This window comes from Meleagris gallopavo, chromosome 29 (assembly GCF_905368555.1).
Source record: "Meleagris gallopavo chromosome 29, MGAL_WU_HG_1.1, whole genome shotgun sequence".
NCBI classification, from domain to species: Eukaryota; Metazoa; Chordata; class Aves; order Galliformes; family Phasianidae; genus Meleagris; species Meleagris gallopavo.
In genome coordinates this window covers 2,001,107-2,019,033 of record NC_139432.1, presented here as the reverse complement: position 1 = coordinate 2,019,033, position 17,927 = coordinate 2,001,107, and the positions used below count along the sequence as shown (strand labels likewise).

The 17,927-nt window shown below is 53.4% G+C and overlaps 1 protein-coding gene across 2 annotated transcripts; it reads right to left on the bottom strand.

Moving 5' to 3' along the window:
- Positions 1 to 401: 401 nt before the first annotated feature.
- ITGB3 (integrin subunit beta 3) lies at positions 402 to 17,688 on the bottom strand. 2 transcript variants are annotated; one of them, XM_010724492.4, is made up of 15 exons: positions 17,305 to 17,688; positions 13,992 to 14,077; positions 10,254 to 10,446; positions 8,315 to 8,567; positions 7,778 to 7,940; positions 7,142 to 7,303; positions 6,906 to 7,001; positions 6,612 to 6,701; positions 6,024 to 6,158; positions 5,161 to 5,590; positions 3,468 to 3,690; positions 3,199 to 3,299; positions 2,948 to 3,067; positions 2,167 to 2,333; positions 402 to 1,546 (listed from the first exon to the last, which is right to left on the bottom strand). In XM_010724492.4, exons 1-15 carry the CDS (start codon positions 17,360 to 17,362, stop codon positions 1,478 to 1,480), a joined length of 2,346 nt encoding a protein of 781 aa, XP_010722794.2. In that variant the 5' UTR covers positions 17,363 to 17,688; the 3' UTR covers positions 402 to 1,477. The 2 variants fall into 2 exon arrangements, with proteins under 2 accessions (XP_010722794.2, XP_085067183.1); XM_085211057.1 differs by lacking the exon at positions 13,992 to 14,077.
- Between the last annotated feature and the right edge of the window lie 239 nt (positions 17,689 to 17,927).

Genomic DNA, 17,927 nt, shown 5'->3' with positions numbered 1-17,927 from the left:
TCTCGTGTACTCATAAAGTGCTACTTTGGAAGGTGCCACCAGGTGTCCCTGCAGCCCTTTGCGAAGTAATGATGAGTGGGTGCCCAGTCAGCACTCCCCTCCCAACTTACAGAACTTCACCCCAGCTGCCCCCCACGGTGATCCTGCAGAAGTCAGCCCAGCTTCCCTCCTTCGGGGGCTTTTCCAGCACACTGAAGGACTTTCAGAGACCTGCAGAAGTATGGGCATTATTTGCCTTGCAGCAAAGAGTGGAAACTGCCAGAACTGCAGGCTGCAGTGGGCTTGGGGCTGCCCTGTGACCCAAAAAGTCTCCTGGAGAGAGGGAGAGAGCCATCCACCCATCCACCCGCTTTCCCCAGGCTGAGCCTGCTGGCTTGGGCAAGCACTGGATGCTGACACCATTGAGTGTTTGAGGTTTTTTATTTGGTGCCCTGGGAAGTGCCCACAGGGGCAGCAAATCTCTGCCCACCCAAGGGCTCAGCCCCAGATGCCACTCAGCACCATCCCTTATGTTGCCAATTCCCACTGCTGGGGACAGGCAGGGGACTCAGCCACCACCTGCAGAACAGTCTTGGGCACTAGAGGTGGGCATGGGGCACGGGATCTCCATTGCTTTTTGGTAGAACGAAGGGGAACAGAGCCACCAGGACCTGCATGGGGCAGGCACAGCAACAACTGACCCAGCTCTGTCACCAGGATATTTTTTTCCACAGCGGACAAAACCATGGGAGAGGCACAGCTGAAGGCAGCAGGATACAACCTGACTCCTACCAGCTCTTCTGGACCCTGAGCCACACAGAAAACCAAGCACAGTACCATGACATAGTTCAAACAGCACAGAGAAAGGCTGGGAGGTTGCTCCCCAGAGAGCCAGGCTCAAGGGATACAACACATCCATGTGCTTTGTGAAGGGGGACGGTGGTGGGAGACGCTGGGACCAGCACAGCTGGTGCTACATGAAAGTGGCTGCTGGTGGCACATAGAGGGAAGGAGGAGGTCACACAGAACTCAGACACTGCTTTGCACTGTCCCGGACCACAGCAATGTCAGAAAAGTGGGAGTGGTCCGGTTTGCTCAAGTGTCTTCAGCCCGCAAGGCAACACGGGGGCTGCAGCTGTTCATTGTGCTTTCTCCAGCACAGGCCATGCCGGAGAACACAGCTCACAGCCTTGGGCTCTACCCAAATCCCCTTGGCCAAATGAGCACCTCGCAGTTCACAGTCTCTCCAAGGCAGAATTGTCCCATGTCACCACATTCAGTGTATGGAGGGGCCGCTGGCCCACCGAGGTAAGGACGAGAGGTTTGCTGTGGAAGCACATCCCTGCAGTACAGTGAGGTGACGGATAGCAGGGCCAGAGACAGCCAAGGGGTTGCTGAATTACACGCAGACACACACACACAAGCTCTTCTGTAAACTGGACTCCAGGAGATCCCACTGTCCTGGGCTGATCCCACAGCCAGCGCCAGGTGCAGCATCCTACATGTTCCCACGGTATGTGATGTTGGTGAAGGTTGAGGTTGCCTCTTTGTATAATGGGTTGTTGCCCTGGAAAAGAAGCAAACAACATCACTTTGTGCTTGGCATTGGTGGTTGCTGCATTTGGGGAAATTGAGGCACCGTTGGATGCAGAGGGCAGAGCTTTGGAGGAATAATGTGCTGCATGAGGCTTTATGGGGAGAACAGGAGAAAGCTGTTGTGGAGGAAAGGCAGCAAGAGCCCCAGCAAGAAACCCCCCATCCCTTCCCTCTGGGGAGGGACACACTGATACATTCCAGCCCCCTCCCTCATACTGTGGGTGCCTCAGCCCTTCCAGCATCCCGTGGCAGCAATGTTCCATCTGCTCATGAGGTGGAACACTGGTATGGGTAGTGAGTAAGAGACTCATGCTGGAGGAAAGCACTCGAGATACACTGGGAAAAGCAGCTGGGACATTTTCTGTGTCCTGTGCCCAGTCCCTGGGAACAACAGGTGTCCAGACTGCTGGTGCCACTTCAGGTCCTGCTGTGCCACCATGCCACGCTTCAGCGATGAGCTGTTCCACAAGGACCATGGGCAGAAGGGGATCACAGACTGGGCTCTTATGCTGGGAGAACTGGGATCTGGATTCACTCAGCTCAGAGGATGAAGAACTGATGTCCTCATGCACCCATCCCTCTGACCCTTACCGTGTCCCACTTGGCCCTGGCCTTCTCCTCCTCGAAGCGGGCGAACTCCCGGCGGTCGTGGATGGTGATGAGGAGTTTCCAGATGAGCAGGGCAGCCAGGCCGATGAGCAGGATGGCACCCGTCACTGAGAGCAGCACCACCAGGATGTCTGGCCCCTTCGGGCACTCTGGTGGGATAGAAGGGCACGGTTTTGTGGTCTACAGGGGGCTCCTCTGGTCTCTCGAATGCTCGATTCTCCATCATTTTAGAACCTCTAACTTTGAGCATTCAACAGTTCCCCCCACACGCTGCCTATACCTGCTGTGCTGGAGCTGTGGAGGGGATGGGTTGTTGCAATTAGACCTGGGGTTCCTTTCAGAACCTTTTGGTTTGAAGGCTCTGCAGTCTCACAGCCCCCTTCACAGGCTGAAAGCAGCCTCCAAAAATGCTGAAAGCTTTGCTCCATGCAAGGAGTGCCATATCCCCAACCATGGGTGCAATCACAGCATTACTCCTGAATGGCCGACTGGAGCTGGCTCTGTCTCAAGAAAATGAGACCCCTGGAGTCAGAACTGGGATGGGAGGACTGAGCTCGTCCTTGGCAGCTCAGCAGGGGGGTGAAACAACCTAGCAGTGTGGGGAAATGTGAGACAGAGGCAGGCAATCACAGCCCGGGTGCACAGAGCTGGGAACAAAGCAGCACTGTTACTCATGCCAGAGCCTGGCTGGGAGGTACAAAACCCCCAGGTTAGTGCAGACCCCCCACAGTGAGTTGCAATTAGAGCCCCAGCCAGGCCCTACCTGGCTCCTCTATGACATAGAGGACAGATTTGCCACTGGAGTCCTCGTAGTACTGGAAGCGCACCACGCAGTCGTTCTCATCCTTATAGGTGCAGTTCACAGCATCCTTGCCCCTGTCACCTGGGGAGGGGGGGGAGGTGAGTAGCTGTCAGAACCCTCGTGCTGGGGGGCACACATGGAGGGTGCACACAGCCTCAAATACCCATGCTTTAGGCAGAAACTTGTGCACTGTGCTCCATCCCAGCTCTTACCCAGCTCCTGCACCGTTTCAATCTCATCACGGCACACACGGCCACAGGACTGCTGCTCCACCAGCGTGCCCCGCTCATACTTCTTGCACTCCACGCATTCCCTGAAGAAGAGGGAAGAAGTACTGAGAGCTGCAAACATCCTCAAGGCAGGGCACCCTCTTACCCTTTGCTCTCTGTAACCCCAACCCAAAGGAGCGGGGTGGGGGGTGGTGACCACGCTGCAGGCACAAGGCCTGATGGAACCATCCCAGCTTTCCAACCCAACTCACTTTTTGATGGTGCAGGCATCTGGGCACGTGGGACACTTCTCGCAGGTGTTCCCGTAGGAGCCAGGCTGGGTGCAGTCACACTTGCCACAGATGCAGGTGCCGTGGCCGCTGCACACCAGCCCGTTGCTGGACATGCACGTGTCGGTGCGTGTGGTGCAGTTGCAGTAGTCACCAGTCCAGTCTGAGTCACACAGGCAGTCCCCACAACTGCACTTTCCGTGCCCTGGGGACAGCCAGGAGGACATCAGGACCCTCAAATGGATCCCTATAGATCCCTGCTGGGGGATCACCCCCACGGGATGCTCCTGCACTTGGTGCATGGTGAAGGAAAGTGGAGCAACCGCCCAGAACATCTTCATTCCACCATCCTTAGGGTGGGACACTGCTGTTGCCATCACTTTGCTGTTTGCTGTGTCCCCAGTGCTCCTCTTATCCCACCGAGAAAAAAGCCAAATCTCATGCTGAGCTGTCTCAGCTCCTGTGGCAGTAGCTGGAGATGCTCAATCAGCTCTGTCTGAGTTACCCAAGCTTTAGGGATTCAGTCAGGACATCTGGTCAACCCCTGCTGTCATTTCCCAGCCCTCCACTATACATGGGAAACTGACTGCTGAGAAAAGCCCAGCCAGCTCTGCATGCTTGCCTGGCTCGGTCAGACAGACAGACAGACCGACGTCCTCAAACCCTGCCAGAGCCCTCAGCTATTTGGATTGCGGTTCGATTTTTGACTCCAGCACCAGACACAGCAAGAGGTGGAAATGCCACAGAGCCGGCACGCGCCGACCCATCCTGAACACAGAGTGCTCTCAGCTCACTCTGCTCTCAGCTGGGGAGGGCTGGGCACCATCCATTCACATGGCCTCAGGGGCACTGGCATGAGAAATAAATGTGTAACCCTGCTAATGAGGAACTGAATCACAGGAAAATAGTGCTGAGCTGTGTGACAGTGCATGGAAATGTGGGGGAAGGCTGGGGAGATATGGCGAAATGTGATGTGACTGATGGCAGTGGGGTCAGACAGGGCATTGGCTGCCAAAAATGGGATTTGTGGGTAGTGCCTCCGGGGAGGGCTTGGCCACCTTTCCTCCACCCCCCCCCCCCCATCTCATTTCCTCTCCAGCCCTGGGCTCACAGCCAGGGTTGGCCCAAATGAGTGAAGGGTTTGGGCACAGAACTGGGAAACAACAGATAGGGTTAATTAACAGCTCGCCCATCTCGATCAGCATCCTTTTGCCCTCTGTGCTTGATATGGGTAATGCTGTGCAAATATGCAGCGCCATGGGTGGCAGCAGGAGGAATGTCACATCCCAGTGCTTCTCCCCACCCTCTCCCTTAACACCCTGGTGATTTTTCCTGCAGAGGAACACCCCTGACCCAGAAGGGCTGGTGGGATTCAAGCAGGGGCTGGCACTGCAAAGCCGCTTCCCTTGATGCCCCCCAGCCACCCTGGTGGGGCTCCAAGGATAAAGTCTGCTTGTATCCTTCTGAGCCCAGCCCCTTGCCAAGGCTTTGGTTCACAGGCTGCCAAAACAGGAGTCACTGCTTCGCACCCAGAGCTGATTCAGGGCTAAGAAAGCCAACAACGGGAACAACATATGTGACAAGCCCCCAAAAATCTAGCATTTGTCTTCTTCATGCCGCTGGGCAGCAAAAACACCTCACCAGCACAACCCACACCCCTGAACACAATGCTCACCTGAGCACATCTGACCCTTGAAGCGGACGCAGGAGAAGTCATCGCACTCGCAGTACTTGCCCGTCACCTTGCCAAAGTCACTGCTGTGGCACACGCACTGCCCACAAATGCATTCACCACGCTGGCTGCAGAGGGGCTGTCCTGGCTGCGGGCTGCAGTTGTCCTGCTGTGAGGGGTTGTACTCCTCCTCTGAGCACTCGCAGTGTGAGCCCAGACGCCCCGGGTTGCAGCGGCACACCCCGCACTCCAGGCTGCCATTGCCTTTGCTGCAGAAGGAGCTGTTGGCCTCGGCCTGGCTCTCGCAGGAACAGTTGCAGTCGAAGTTCACCACCACGGTCAGGCTGTCCTTGAAGCCCACGGGTTTGATGGTGAAGGATTTCTGACGCTCCTGTGGGCAGCCTCGCACCTTGGCCTCGATGCTGAAGCTCACCTGGGGGCAGAAAGGTGTGTCCAGGTGTTTGTACCCCCATTGGGTGCCAACAGTTGCAGTGTTGGGGTTCCCACTGCAGCCTACTCCATGCCCAAGCTCAGCCAGCTCAGAAATGGAACTAAGTTCCTTATGGCTTCTCAAAGCTGTCCTGGCATTGAGCGGGACACTTACCTACTACAGTATCTAGGCAAAAATCAGTCCATAAGTGTCCAGAAAGACCACAGATTCTGCATCCACTGGACTCATATAAGCATTTTTCCTCCTTGCTCTCACCCAGCTGGACCCTCTCTTCACTAAGTAGAGATCACAGTTTCCCCTGAAGAACTTGTGCCCCCAGGAAGTGGGAGAGGAGCGGACAGTGCAGGTGCAGCATCAGGTGAGCTCTCTGCACCACTATGTAGAGAGCAAAGCACTCCCCAGACAGGAGCCTCACCGTGTCCCCAATCTTGAGCCCCATGCAGGACTTGAGCCCAGTGATAACCTCGTTGTTGAGGCAGGTGGCATTGAAGGACAGGGACAGCTCTTCAGGAAGGTCACGCACCTCCAGCTCCACTTTGGAGCGGATTTTCTGGAAGAGCAGAGAGGAATGATGCAGAAGACAGCTGGACAGAGGCTCACCCACAGCAGCCTCCTCACCACAGTGATGTTCCTATGCATGCAAGAAAGGAGCCAAGTGCTCCAAGACTTCCCAGAGCTATCCCGTGCCATTTCCCACTGGGAATGCTTTAGAGGATGGGAAGGGACAGGGGTGATCTCCCATCCCCACAGTCCCCAAGAACATGGGTGGAGGCAAATGCTCACAGTTAGCCCAAAGGCTTAGGGAGATGCTAGGAGCATATGGGCTGCTTGTAGTGGTTATGTGGGGAGAAAGAGAGCTTCTTTGGGATTGTCACGGTGCAGAGCTCTCCTTTGAGTAACTTGGGGCAAGGTCCGTGCCCTGTGAGGGTGATTGCACTTTTAAGATGAAGCCCCTACATCTTGCTGCCCATGGGATTGGGATGTGGTGGCACTGCACACTCACCCCATAGGCATCCACGATGAGCTGCAGGACATTGCTGGAATCTCTGGACAAGGTGCCCACAGTTGTGCCTGGGATCAGCTCACTGTAGTTCTGGAGAAACAGCATAAGAAAGATGGTCTGCTCATGACAGGTGAACACAGTTGGGTCAACCCATTCCCATGCACATGCAAGCTTCCCAGGGTGCTCTGAGAATGGAGGACAACCAGGCTGTGCCCAGTCATCTGTGGCCAGCTGCAGTGTCCTTTTCAGGACCCCAGCAGCCCCCCATGCAGGTTTCTGCATGGCAGCCATTACCTGGTAGAGACCAACAACTGTATCCGTCACAGCAAAGATCAAATTGATGTTCTTCTGTGAGAGCTTCTCGGTCATTAGGCCCAGAGAGGGATAGTCCTGGAGAAAGAAAGAGACCTTACCCTGTGAACGTGCACTCCCAGCCACTCCATCAAGCTCTCCAAGCACAGATGGACCACCCCTCTCATCACCAACAGGAGATTTGGGCCCCCCAACCACACACTTGCGTTGGGATTTACCAGTGTGGTAGAGGCTGAGTAGAAGTTATCCTTGTCAATGTGGCACCGGGCATCGTTGGGCTGCACGATACCAGCCAGCCTGCCATCCAGTGCGATGTGCGTCTTGGCATCCGTGGTGAAGACAAGCAGGTGGGACGCGTCGTTCCTCCAGCCAATTTTCTCCTGCAGCCAAAGGCAGTTTCTAGTGGTGCAGCAGTGAGTGCCCTACATCAGCACCTCGTTGCTGCCCTCGCTGCCACCTCTGGTCATAGCTTGGGAAGGTGAAAGACAAGCTTTGATTTGCTAGAGTGGTTATCATGGTGGCTAACAATTGAGGGACGTATCTCCATCTCCAGCAAAATCAAGGTGCAGGCAAAGATGATGTTCTTCTGGGTGGTTACTGCAAGGCTGACATGGGATCAACATGCCAGTCCCCAGAGCACCTGTTCTGCTCCTCTCACCTCCCAGGACCCCATAAAGGCTCTGCTCTTCCCTCTTCTTGGCTGAGGACCTAGAAATCCCCTTGAATGTTCACCCTGTCTAGATCTCAGGCTAGCTGCCTATGGCTCTGTCCTGGTACAGCAGGTACTCTGTGCCAAGCCCTAGGCTGAGCCTGGTGACCCTCTCCAGCCCCAGCCAGGCCTCGTTAACCCTTACATCACACACGGTGGCCTGGATGATGGCATCGAAGCCACCCTCAGGTGCATCCCTGTTCCTTGAGACGCTCTGCTTCTTCACCTCCTCGTTGAAGCGCATCACCTCGTCTGTGAGCGACAGGACATGTTTGTATCCAAACATGGGCAAGCACTTTTCCCCGATCCTGTGGGAAAAAAGTTATCAGGGCACGAGCCTCATAGGTGCTTCCAGCTCCCATCTCCACCCTGCAGCCATTTCACATCCTGTGATTCTCATCTGGATGTGACGGAGGGATCCAACTGACTACACTGGGAGCCTGAGGGCACAGTTGGTGAAGGACCTTGTAAATATCTGTCACGTTATAGCGAAGCTGGACTCAGGTCATCTCCTAGCCTCTGTCCTGCTGGGAGTTTTTTTAGGAGAAATTTTCTTAGATCCTCAACAAAAATGTTGTTTGGTCCCGAAACCAAACACCCTGCTGAAATCCATTTCCATGGGTGTGCAAACACAGTTCAATGCTGCCCCATCCTTACAGACCTCCCTTAGCCTGAGACTTACTCATAACAAGGGTTCCTGATGGCTTCTGGAGGAGAGATGTACATGTAGGGGGAAATGGGCTTGTCCACAAAGGCCCCAAAGCCGATGCGAAGGTTGCTGGTGAGCTTGCGCATCTCGCTGGCCAGCTTGGTACCCAGGTTCTGGATGTTCCTCAGATCATCCTTCATGGAGTTGGACAGGTCCATTAGGTAGTAGATGTCCACGGGATAGTCTTCTACTTGGCGCACTTGGACACGGAATGTCTGGGAGTCATCTGTAATGGGACAGGGCAGAGGAGTAAGAGATTGTCCCCCAGAAGCCCCAGGAGATGGCCTAAAGCTGTTGGGAGGAGAATACCACAGCTGGGCACTCAAAGGAGTAAATAACTCACGGCAGGGTGCTTGTACGTAAGAAGGCAAAGTGCCCCACAGCTCCTGTTCTCCAGGCCTCCCACTATTAAGGCCTGAGAAGACTCTCCTGCTCAGAGCTGAGTCCCCTGATTGTTCTGTGATAAGCGCAGCCAACACACAGTGGATGGAGTGAAACACCCTACATGTAGGCAGACAGACTTATGGGGACATCCAGGGGACTCTGTGGCTGCTTCAAGACTCTCTGAGCACCTGAGGCCCCCAAGAATCTCCTGGGTTCTCCATTCCTCTTCCTTCCTGCTCCCCTGAGCTCCTCCCAGCTCCTGCTACCAAGGTTTTTGATGAAACATTTCCCATCAAAACAAAAACCTCCTTACACAGAACCTTCTGGGGAACAGGCCAGCATCGATGACTTCTACACTTTGAAAAATAAAAACACCGAAGCAGTTAGGGTTGACCTTTTCTTTCTGCTTTTTAGAAGAGACAAAGCTTCCTTCTTGTTGATCTTCGAAAGTGCTTCTTTGAAATGCAAGCTGGGACACAGCTGCTGCCTGCTCAAACTACCTCTCATGTCAAGAAAAAAGCTTTAATCAACTTTAATTATTGCTTTCATGTTTCCTTCTCAATCTGCACATCTGAGATTTTTGATCTTCAGGATGGAAAAGGTGCTTTCAAAAAATCAAGAACCCCAACCTGTCTGTACCTCCGTGCAGGCAGAAGTCCCAACTTTGTCCCCACAGAACATCTGCTCTTCCTCACTGAGCTAAAACCATGAGGACTGAGCTCGTGGGATGTGCCCTAGTTATAACCTTCACCATTTGGTCTTCACTTTCAAGCTGAAGACTGTTTCTCCCTAAACACAGCACATTATCTCATGCCAAATGCCTTTAGATCTAAAGACAGCAACAGCCTCTCAGCAGCTACACATCCACATTGGGTGGGGAGGACACATCAGAGCTGCTGTCATTCATTTCAGGATGACCCCTTAGCCAACACTAAGGATGTGCTATCAGCCACTAACAGCTGATCCTGGGGCTTGAATGAGCTCACAGATCCAAAATTTGCTCTTGCTAGGACATCCATGAGCGGATGGATAATAACGGCAGGGCTGGGTTTTGTGTGTTGAAGAGCACAACCACAGCAAAGGCACCATTTTTCTCCACTTCCCCCAAATCCCTGATGGGTGACACCAAAGGGGACATCAAATAGGGGGAGTAAAATGTGAATATTTATTTCAAAGCCCCTTTATATAGGTCTTATGTGAAAGGTCTTATGTGAAAGCTCGGCGTCAGCTTTATGGCACCAAGAAATCAGTAGCTAAAGTTTGAATAGCTTCATGAATAGCCCATGAAATGTTGAAGCCTCATCCCATCCTACCTCCTGGGGTCCTGCAGGATTGAGACGAGAGAATGAATGGCACCCATCAGCCACCAGATTGCCCAACTGGGGACACTGCTGGGGGGTTTGTCACAGCCCCAGTCTGGCATTGCCCTCAACGGTTGTGAGACAACCTCATCTGGATGGCTGTGGTGATGGCTCATCCATCATTTGACCTCTCTGGGTTACTCCCACAGCATCTTACAGACTCTTACCTGGCCGCAGGTTCAGCTGGATCCTCTGGGGGCTCATTTGGGTGGTGGTGGACCCCCCTGAGCCCTTATCACTGAGCGGCCGCTCCTCCAGGACTGTAACACTGCTCCTGGGGAACTCGATGAAGTCCTTCCCACAGCCATTCTGCAGGAGGTTGGTGAGCAGGTCGCAACGTGGGGATGACTGTGCCAGCTCCTGTGGGACAGGACATGGTCAGGAGAGATGGACAACTCCTCTGAGCCAAACCCCTGCTGAGATCCAGGAGCTGGAGCCTCGTACTGGGATTTTAGCAAAGCTAAGAGGGAAATTGCTCTAATTGTGTGTGCGCACAAAGAGGGTGAAGCAGAGCAGAAGCACGGGCAACTGAACATCTTTTGGGGTTTTTTTATTGTTATCTTTTCTAAATGTTGTGAAAAGATGACCCAACTTCTCCCCAGTGTTCAATGCAATCGTCAGAATTTTGCTGTGAGCAAACTCGGTTCTGCTGCAGGAGAGCCCAGTGCTCCTATCTCAGAGCTGTTCAGCTTATCAGCAGCTCCCCAGCTTCCTGCTGGAGCCCAGCAGGAGGGAAAGAGACCCAAATAAGGAGAGAAGGAGCAAAAAGTCTATCAGGCTGTGGGAGAGGCAGTCAAGGGTCTGTCAGAAGCAGGAAATGGAAAGTGTGAAGTCACAGCAGGGCTCCAACCCCCCCGAGTTTCCTAGAAAGCTTCCTGCCCTTATTGCAGGGTATGCAGAGGGGTCTGGGCAGTCCCAGAGATGGGTGACATTTCCCATCAAGACTAATAAGGGAAGAATTCCTCTGCTGCTGCCCTCCCCTCAGTGGGGCTCTCCCAGTTCCCTCCCACAGCACGGAGCTTTCTCCATTCAGAGTCCTGGGAGGGGAGAGAAGCAGATCTGCTCCCCCCAGCATCACCGCAGCTCCTGCCCAGGGTATCGGCTCCCCCAGAGCCAGGTGGGCTGAACCCAGGAACTGATTTGTGTGCTTTATGCAAACAAGGGGAAAAGTGCAAACAGCATCAGGAGGCCCTCCCTGGCAGCAGTGGCCTTTGTCTGCCTTTTTCTCCTCCCTCAGCCCAAGCAATAGCCAGAAAATACATCAGCAGGCGTGTTCCTCCCTGGTGGCCTCCCACTCCTCCCCACGCAGCACACTGCAGTGCACAGGACATGTTGTCCATCCACATGAACTCCTTGCACCCCTCCAGCTCACCCCATGGGTTCCTACTGCAGAGCACAGAGCCCTTGAGGCCATTGGACCTCCAGAGTCCTATCTCCCCATAGCCACCAAGAGCTTTCCCAGGTGCTTTGGACTCAGGAAAGAACCCATCGGTAATTACACACGTTCCTGTCCTGAGCAGGGAAAGCACTAGAGAGATGAGGTTGAGAGGCAGAATGGGCAGAAAGGCTTTTAAACTATGACTCTGGACACTTTGGTGATACCCATCCCCTTCCAGGATCAGTGGTATAATTCCTATTGAGAGATACCCATGCAGAAGCTCTTTCACTCCAGAACAACATCCCTCTCCTTTTCCTAAAGGATGTTGACTTGGCACTTGCAGGAACTTCAGTTGGAGTGGCTCAGAGGCAGCTCAGACCCACCAGCACAGCCCTGGTGGCACCAGTAGGGCCTCCCCATGAAGGAGATGCTGCAGGCAGGGGGTCCCACCTCCATCACAAACCACCCCACAGACCCTGGCAGATGCTCCCCAGTTCACATCCCTTCTGGACAGCTGGACCAGCTACTTCCAGAAGTCCCTCTTCCAACCTCTCACCAACTCTGTCATTCTCTGACCAGGGTTTCAGCCCCCCACCTGCACAAGCTCTCTCTGGGACTGGGTACCCCATGAGTTCACCCCCAATCTCCACCTCTAAACCCCAAAAGCAAGGACAGGGCCAGGCATGGTGCTGTCAGAGCCAGCCCTATCCCACACCATCACCACTGCAGCATGTTGCACATCCCCAGGGCATCTCCATTTTCATCTCATAGGCAACCACATACAGGGAGAGATTCTCTGCAGGAGAGCTGGTGGGAGGACCCAAAGCACAGACATCTGCAGATTAAACTAAAAGCTTCCAGAGTTTCTCGAAGGCAAGCCCTGGCCCAGCACTGCCTCTCCCTGCTCTCTGAGGGGAATGGAGCAAATGACATTTTGGGTGGGTGAGACCCTGGAAAATTTGCCACGATACTCTCTAAAGTGATTTCAGAGCTCTAAGGATCAGCTGGCTTTTCCCAAAAGGGAAAGTGAGTAGGTGGGCACATCCATTAGCTGCTAGGGGTGGTCCAGGGTTCCGGAGAAATAAAGAAAAGTCAGCTGTCCTCTACTACTTCAATGCTCAGTGATCACAAGAAACAGCAACAAAATCCTCCTCTTGTCCAAAGCCAGGACGGAGCAGGAGTAACTGTTAACCCTGAGTGGGAAAGGAAGGAGCACAAGAAAGGTTGCTCTCCCTTTAAGTAGGGAGGGGGATCGGAGACCTCCCCCACCCCAGGGATATTAAACAAACCCTTAGAAAAAAGCCCTCATTTGCTAAATTAAGACAATGCTCTCCAGATGTTGGAGGCAGAGCTGTGAGCAGCTTGCACAGCCCAGCTGCTGGCAGTGGGATGTTTCTTCACCGCCTGTCACGTCTGTCCATGAGCACAACCCCAAACAGCGCTGAAATATTGCCTTTTTTGGAAACCTTTGCTGATCTGGGGGAAAAGGAAAAAAAAAAAAAGGCACAACTAAAAGCTAGAAGCATAGCAGCCCCCACTGCAGCGTTAACACACCAGCAGCCCAGGCTGGGAAGGAGCAGATGGAGGATTGAGTCCTTATCACGGCACAAATTCAGCCACTCCTTGCAGGAGACAAGTGGGGCTCATCTGCACGAGCATCCTGTGCAGCCTGCGATGGGAAGATGCTGGGAGGTGCAATGGGATCTGCTGGGACCTGCAGGTGGGCAGCAACTGGGAGATCATCCCACAGCTCAGATAAAGTTCCTGGTCTTCTCCCCACTTGTGGATGAGAATTCCACATTTGCAGAAGGAGAAGACAAAGACAAGTCTTTTCTTAGTGCTTTCTTGCAAGGCACAAGGAGTGCATTGTTACAGCAGTGCCTCACTGAGCCCTGCAGCCTTAAGTCCCCTTTATCTACAGCTCACCAGATGCATCATTGCTGGGAACTTCCCCTCTTACATCCCTGATAGACCAACCCTAAGGGCAGCATTTTTGGAGAGCATAGTGGCACATCTTCCCACATCTCACCCACACCCAGACAGTGGATTTCAGAGCCACAGCTCTACACTTACATCTCCTTTAACTCCATAACCTAAAGCAGGAACCTCATCTTCCCATCCCCCATAATCCCACAGTTAAAAGACATTTAAAGCCAAACTCGAGTTCTAATCAGTATTATTTTTCCTTCTCCTAAATCCCCTTTCCAGCCTTTCCATGAATCAGATTCCTTTTAGTCAGAACTTCACAAGGAGCTTTCAAGAAGCAAACCAAAAGGGAACCAACTTTCTAAGCATATAGTTTGAGACAAAATGAGTTCTCAATGGAAGAAAGCAGCACTCCCCAGAGCTCCCACCCAGAAAAGAGGCAGATTTGGAGACCGAAGAAGGAACTCAGACTGAACTCCACGGTGCACACTGTTATAGTCGCTACCAGATGCCACTGAGGGCTGTGTTCAGACACAGTGGAAACAGATGGAAATGGATGTAGCTGCAACACACCATCCCAAAGCCCAGCCCCAGCACTCACCTCTGCAGAGCACCATGCACAGAGTGGGCTGACAGCCAGGCACTGCTTGCAGGAGGTCACCCCTCGGGTAGTACAGATGTTACTCCCTTGGAACACCAAAACAGAGAGCTGTCACTGCCTACTCACCATCACCATCACCATCACCATCACCATCACCATCACCATCACCATCACCATCACCATCACCATCACCATCACCATCACCATCACCATCACCATCACCATCCCACCTGCATATCCTCATCCCCTTCCCAGCCCCCAAATTCAATTTTTCCCTCCCTACTCCTTTAATAGCCACCTCCCCCAGCCCAACACCAGCTGGGCTCCATCCTGCTGACATCTCCTGGCAGCCCAGTGCCAGCTCCTTACTGTGACCTTGACTCTGCAGCCCTGGGAGACATCATCTCTGGTGCCTCTCTGTGGGCATTTTGGGGCTGTGGTGAGCTCTGGGTGCAGCAAGCTCTTGTCCCACCTGCCCCAGCATTGGGAATGAAGGTGAGAGAAGTGGTTCCTGTCCAAAATGAAGCTGACAGCTGCTTGTGATACTGCTCTGGGTAAAACCGGGGTTCCACCAGTGGAACTGGCACTGAGGATGTTGGGAGACACCTCAGTTGGAGGACATCACAACCATTAATGGGGCCCCAAAGCCACCAGCACCCACTGGGGCAGAGAGGGCAGAGGTGGCAACTGCATGGCTCTCTGGTTTCAAAGCTGATGCAATGAGGGGATGGGGACATGGCCATGGAGTCATCACCTTCAGCTCTTCTTCTCTCTTGAGACACAGTGGTCCCCAGCATCCCTGGGGCAGCTGGGCCCTATAGGTGCTGTGTGCCCCCCATTGCAGACCTGGGACCACTTGGTATCGGTGTGGAGTTGCTGCAATCCTCCCATGCTCCCCTGTTCCCTGCCCAGGGCCCTCCCTTTGCAGCCTCAGTGTTTTCTGCAAAAGTGGGAGGAAATACATTGTGAAACACAAAGAGGAAACAGCAGAACGGTGAGGTCTGGGCTTTGGGCAGAGCCACAGCTACAGCTGTCTGCACCCTCTGGTATTCAGAGTGTTGTGCAGTGTAGATGCATATTCCTGCATGAACATGGTGGCACAGGGAGCTGAGCACAATGCTGGGACACAGAGAATGCCACCACGCTTAGACACATGGCCCTGCAGCATTTTGTGTTTGCTCAGTTTTGGGGTTTGTATCCACACCCGGAGCTCTCAGCATACACCAAAACCCCCAGCTGCAGCTTATCACAACGAGAAAGCCTCTGTGGGAGCCTTGGGGCTGCGTGCCCAAAGCTGGGAGCAGCATTCTGAACTGCAAAACTCAGGGGAGCCCTGTGCCTCACTAACATCACTCAGCAGCACTGTGACCCCTTGGTTGGGATGGAAGAGAGGTGCCCAGGAGCCTCCTTCCATGCTGGGGATCCCATTTTCTGCCTGATTTTGGCACATGGGACCACAAATTGGGTGCTCTGCCCCATCACCAGAGTATGTTTATGAGGATGCAGGGCTTTTCCCCATCCTCCAGCACTGTTTTGAGCCATTCTTGGTGTGCTCAACACACAACTGGATGCAGCTCTGGCCCACTGGGAGGAGCCCAAATCCTCCAGGCGCCAGCAGTGCTTAACACAGGGCCCTTATCACTATGTGAACATGAAGGGGATTGTGGCCAGCCTCACCTCCTGCCTTGGGAAATATCCCTATTTTGTCATCTACAGCTTTGTTTGCATGGCTGGACACAGTGGGATGCGTCAAGGAGCAAAGATGCTGTGGTGCTGTGGGCACAAAAATGGGCTGGAGGAGAGCAGGAGATGCTGAAGGCTGAGCACAGCCTGCTCTCAGCCCTCAGTGCTGCCTGGCTGTGAGCAGGTTAACAAGATTCCAGCACAGCCTAAGCTAATAAACTCTGTGCATCTGATTTATTTTTTTTTCCCATTCATTTTTAGGTCTTGGCTTTTTTTTTTTTTTTTTTTTCCCCAGCCATAAAAGTGAACCAACCAAAGCACAAAAGCTGTATTTATTTGTTTTCATTACTACGAAAACAGCTGGCCTCCTAAAATGAGCTGCTCCTAATTACTCAAGCCTTCAAATAAAAAACAAGAAATCCCAACACATGGAACATGGGGTGCTGACATGAGCAGTATGGGAAGCACCGTTGAGGTCAAGGAGTGTTCAGACAGCACACTCCAAGTGATGCACTTGGAATGCCCCAACCCATGTCTGTGGCTGAGCATCCCCCTTCCCTGGCTGGGAAAAATTACTCAGACCTCAGCCTACACCCCACGTGCTGTGTGAGCCAGCTTTTCCCCCTGCTAACATGCAGAAATCTTGATAAGGATGGTTTAGAAAACTTGGTGAAGATACAAGCTGTTTTGACATCATCTCTGGGTTTTCTGCTTGACTAAGCAATAGGGAGCTTGGCTTTTTTTTGGCCGCTCCTGCTCACTCCATCCAAGGCTACGTCATTTCTTGGAATATTTCCTCATTTACCAGCATCTTCCTGCAGAGGAGATGGCCCAGGCTGGTTTTGGGATGGGTTAAATGCACAGCCCCAAAAGTGTAGCCCTACAAACTCAGACTCTCCCAGGGGTGAGCGCATCCATACAGCTGGCTCAGCACATCCCAGCCTCGGGCTGTTCCTGGGCACTCACCGAATCCAGCATTCTTTAACCAAAATAACATTGACCCAAATCCCCTCGGGTCGGGTCTCTGAAACAATGGGGCTGATTTACAGACCGGGAGCTGAACAACACCCCTTTGTGGCTGCAGGATTTGCTTTCTGGAAACTTTGAGCTCAGGAACGCACCTGGAGAGGATGTTCCCTTCCCCGGGCTGCTCCTTCACAACGCATGGAAAGTTCTGAACAAAGCAAACTGTTTTTGTGCTGGTGCCAGAAATCGGGGCTTTGAAAGACCAGCACCAAAAGAACAGGAGAAAAAAGGATGTGATACATTAATGCTGACCCTCAAAATGAGATGGATATGGAACTGCTGGCCCTGTGCGCTGCCATTGCTGCCTGCTGGCAGAGCCCACCCCAATGCTCCCACTACAAACCAGCACCACAGCCAAGCACTGCATAGGTAGAGGGGCTGAGATCACTCTGCCCAAAGTGAGAACAAAGCGGGGAGCCCCGAAAATTAGGAAAATTCAGAAATGGGGATCTGTGCTGAGGTCACCCTCTGCCCACTGCCCCTCTGAGCGATTTCCCCGACAGCGTGGGAAAGAAGAGAATCCCAGGGTTTAGGGATGACAGCATGCAACCCAAGCGCTGCATGCAGCGTCAGGGCAAACCCAGCATTCCAGCCCCACACCTACCCCAGCTGCCAGCAGCGCAGAGCACCAGGATGCTGAAAGCGACACGGAGTTCCTCCATCTCCTCCTCCGAACCCCGGCTATAGGGATGTGGGATGGCCCCGCCGTGCGATTTTGAGATGGTTTTGAGCCGTCCAAGGGATGAATCATGCGCTGGGTGTGTGTCACACACATACACACGGAGCGGGCCGGCCGGAGGAAGCTACGCTACACTGCTTCGTCACTCGAATTGGAGTCGGGCAGTGCCTCCTCCCGTCCTGTCCCCCGGGGGCTCCCGGTGCTTATTCCCTCTACTCGGTTCATAAAAGGGCTTAATGAACCTGGGCACAAAGTGCAGGGCGCTGCTGACCCGCTGTAACAGGCTTGTTCCCATAGGCTCTTCTGCTGGGTTTAATTGCTTGCAAAACCTCGCTCCCTCCCTCCCTTCGTTAACCCTTTCGGCCGCGGGGGTTTTAAACTTGCTGAGGCTGAGCTGCTTCAGAGCGTGAGGATTTGAGGGAAAACAGAGCACATGCATATTGCAATGAAAGTGGGGGTTCTCAGCAGCCTTTCAGGTGGGAAAATCCCTGCTGGAACGGCTCCGGAGCTGTGCAGGAGGATGGGTACAAACCCGACATCACGAAAGG

Coding starts and splice junctions, on each gene's coding strand:
- ITGB3 (XM_085211057.1), bottom strand. CDS start 17,475: ATGTGTGTGACACACACCCAGCGCATGATTCATCCCTTGGACGGCTCA. Junction 10,447..17,304: donor CTGCGCTGCTGGCAGCTGGG/GTAGGTGTGGGG, acceptor CCTGTCCCACAG/GAGCTGGCACAGTCATCCCC. Junction 3,068..3,198: donor TGAAACGGTGCAGGAGCTGG/GTAAGAGCTGGG, acceptor CCCCCTCCCCAG/GTGACAGGGGCAAGGATGCT.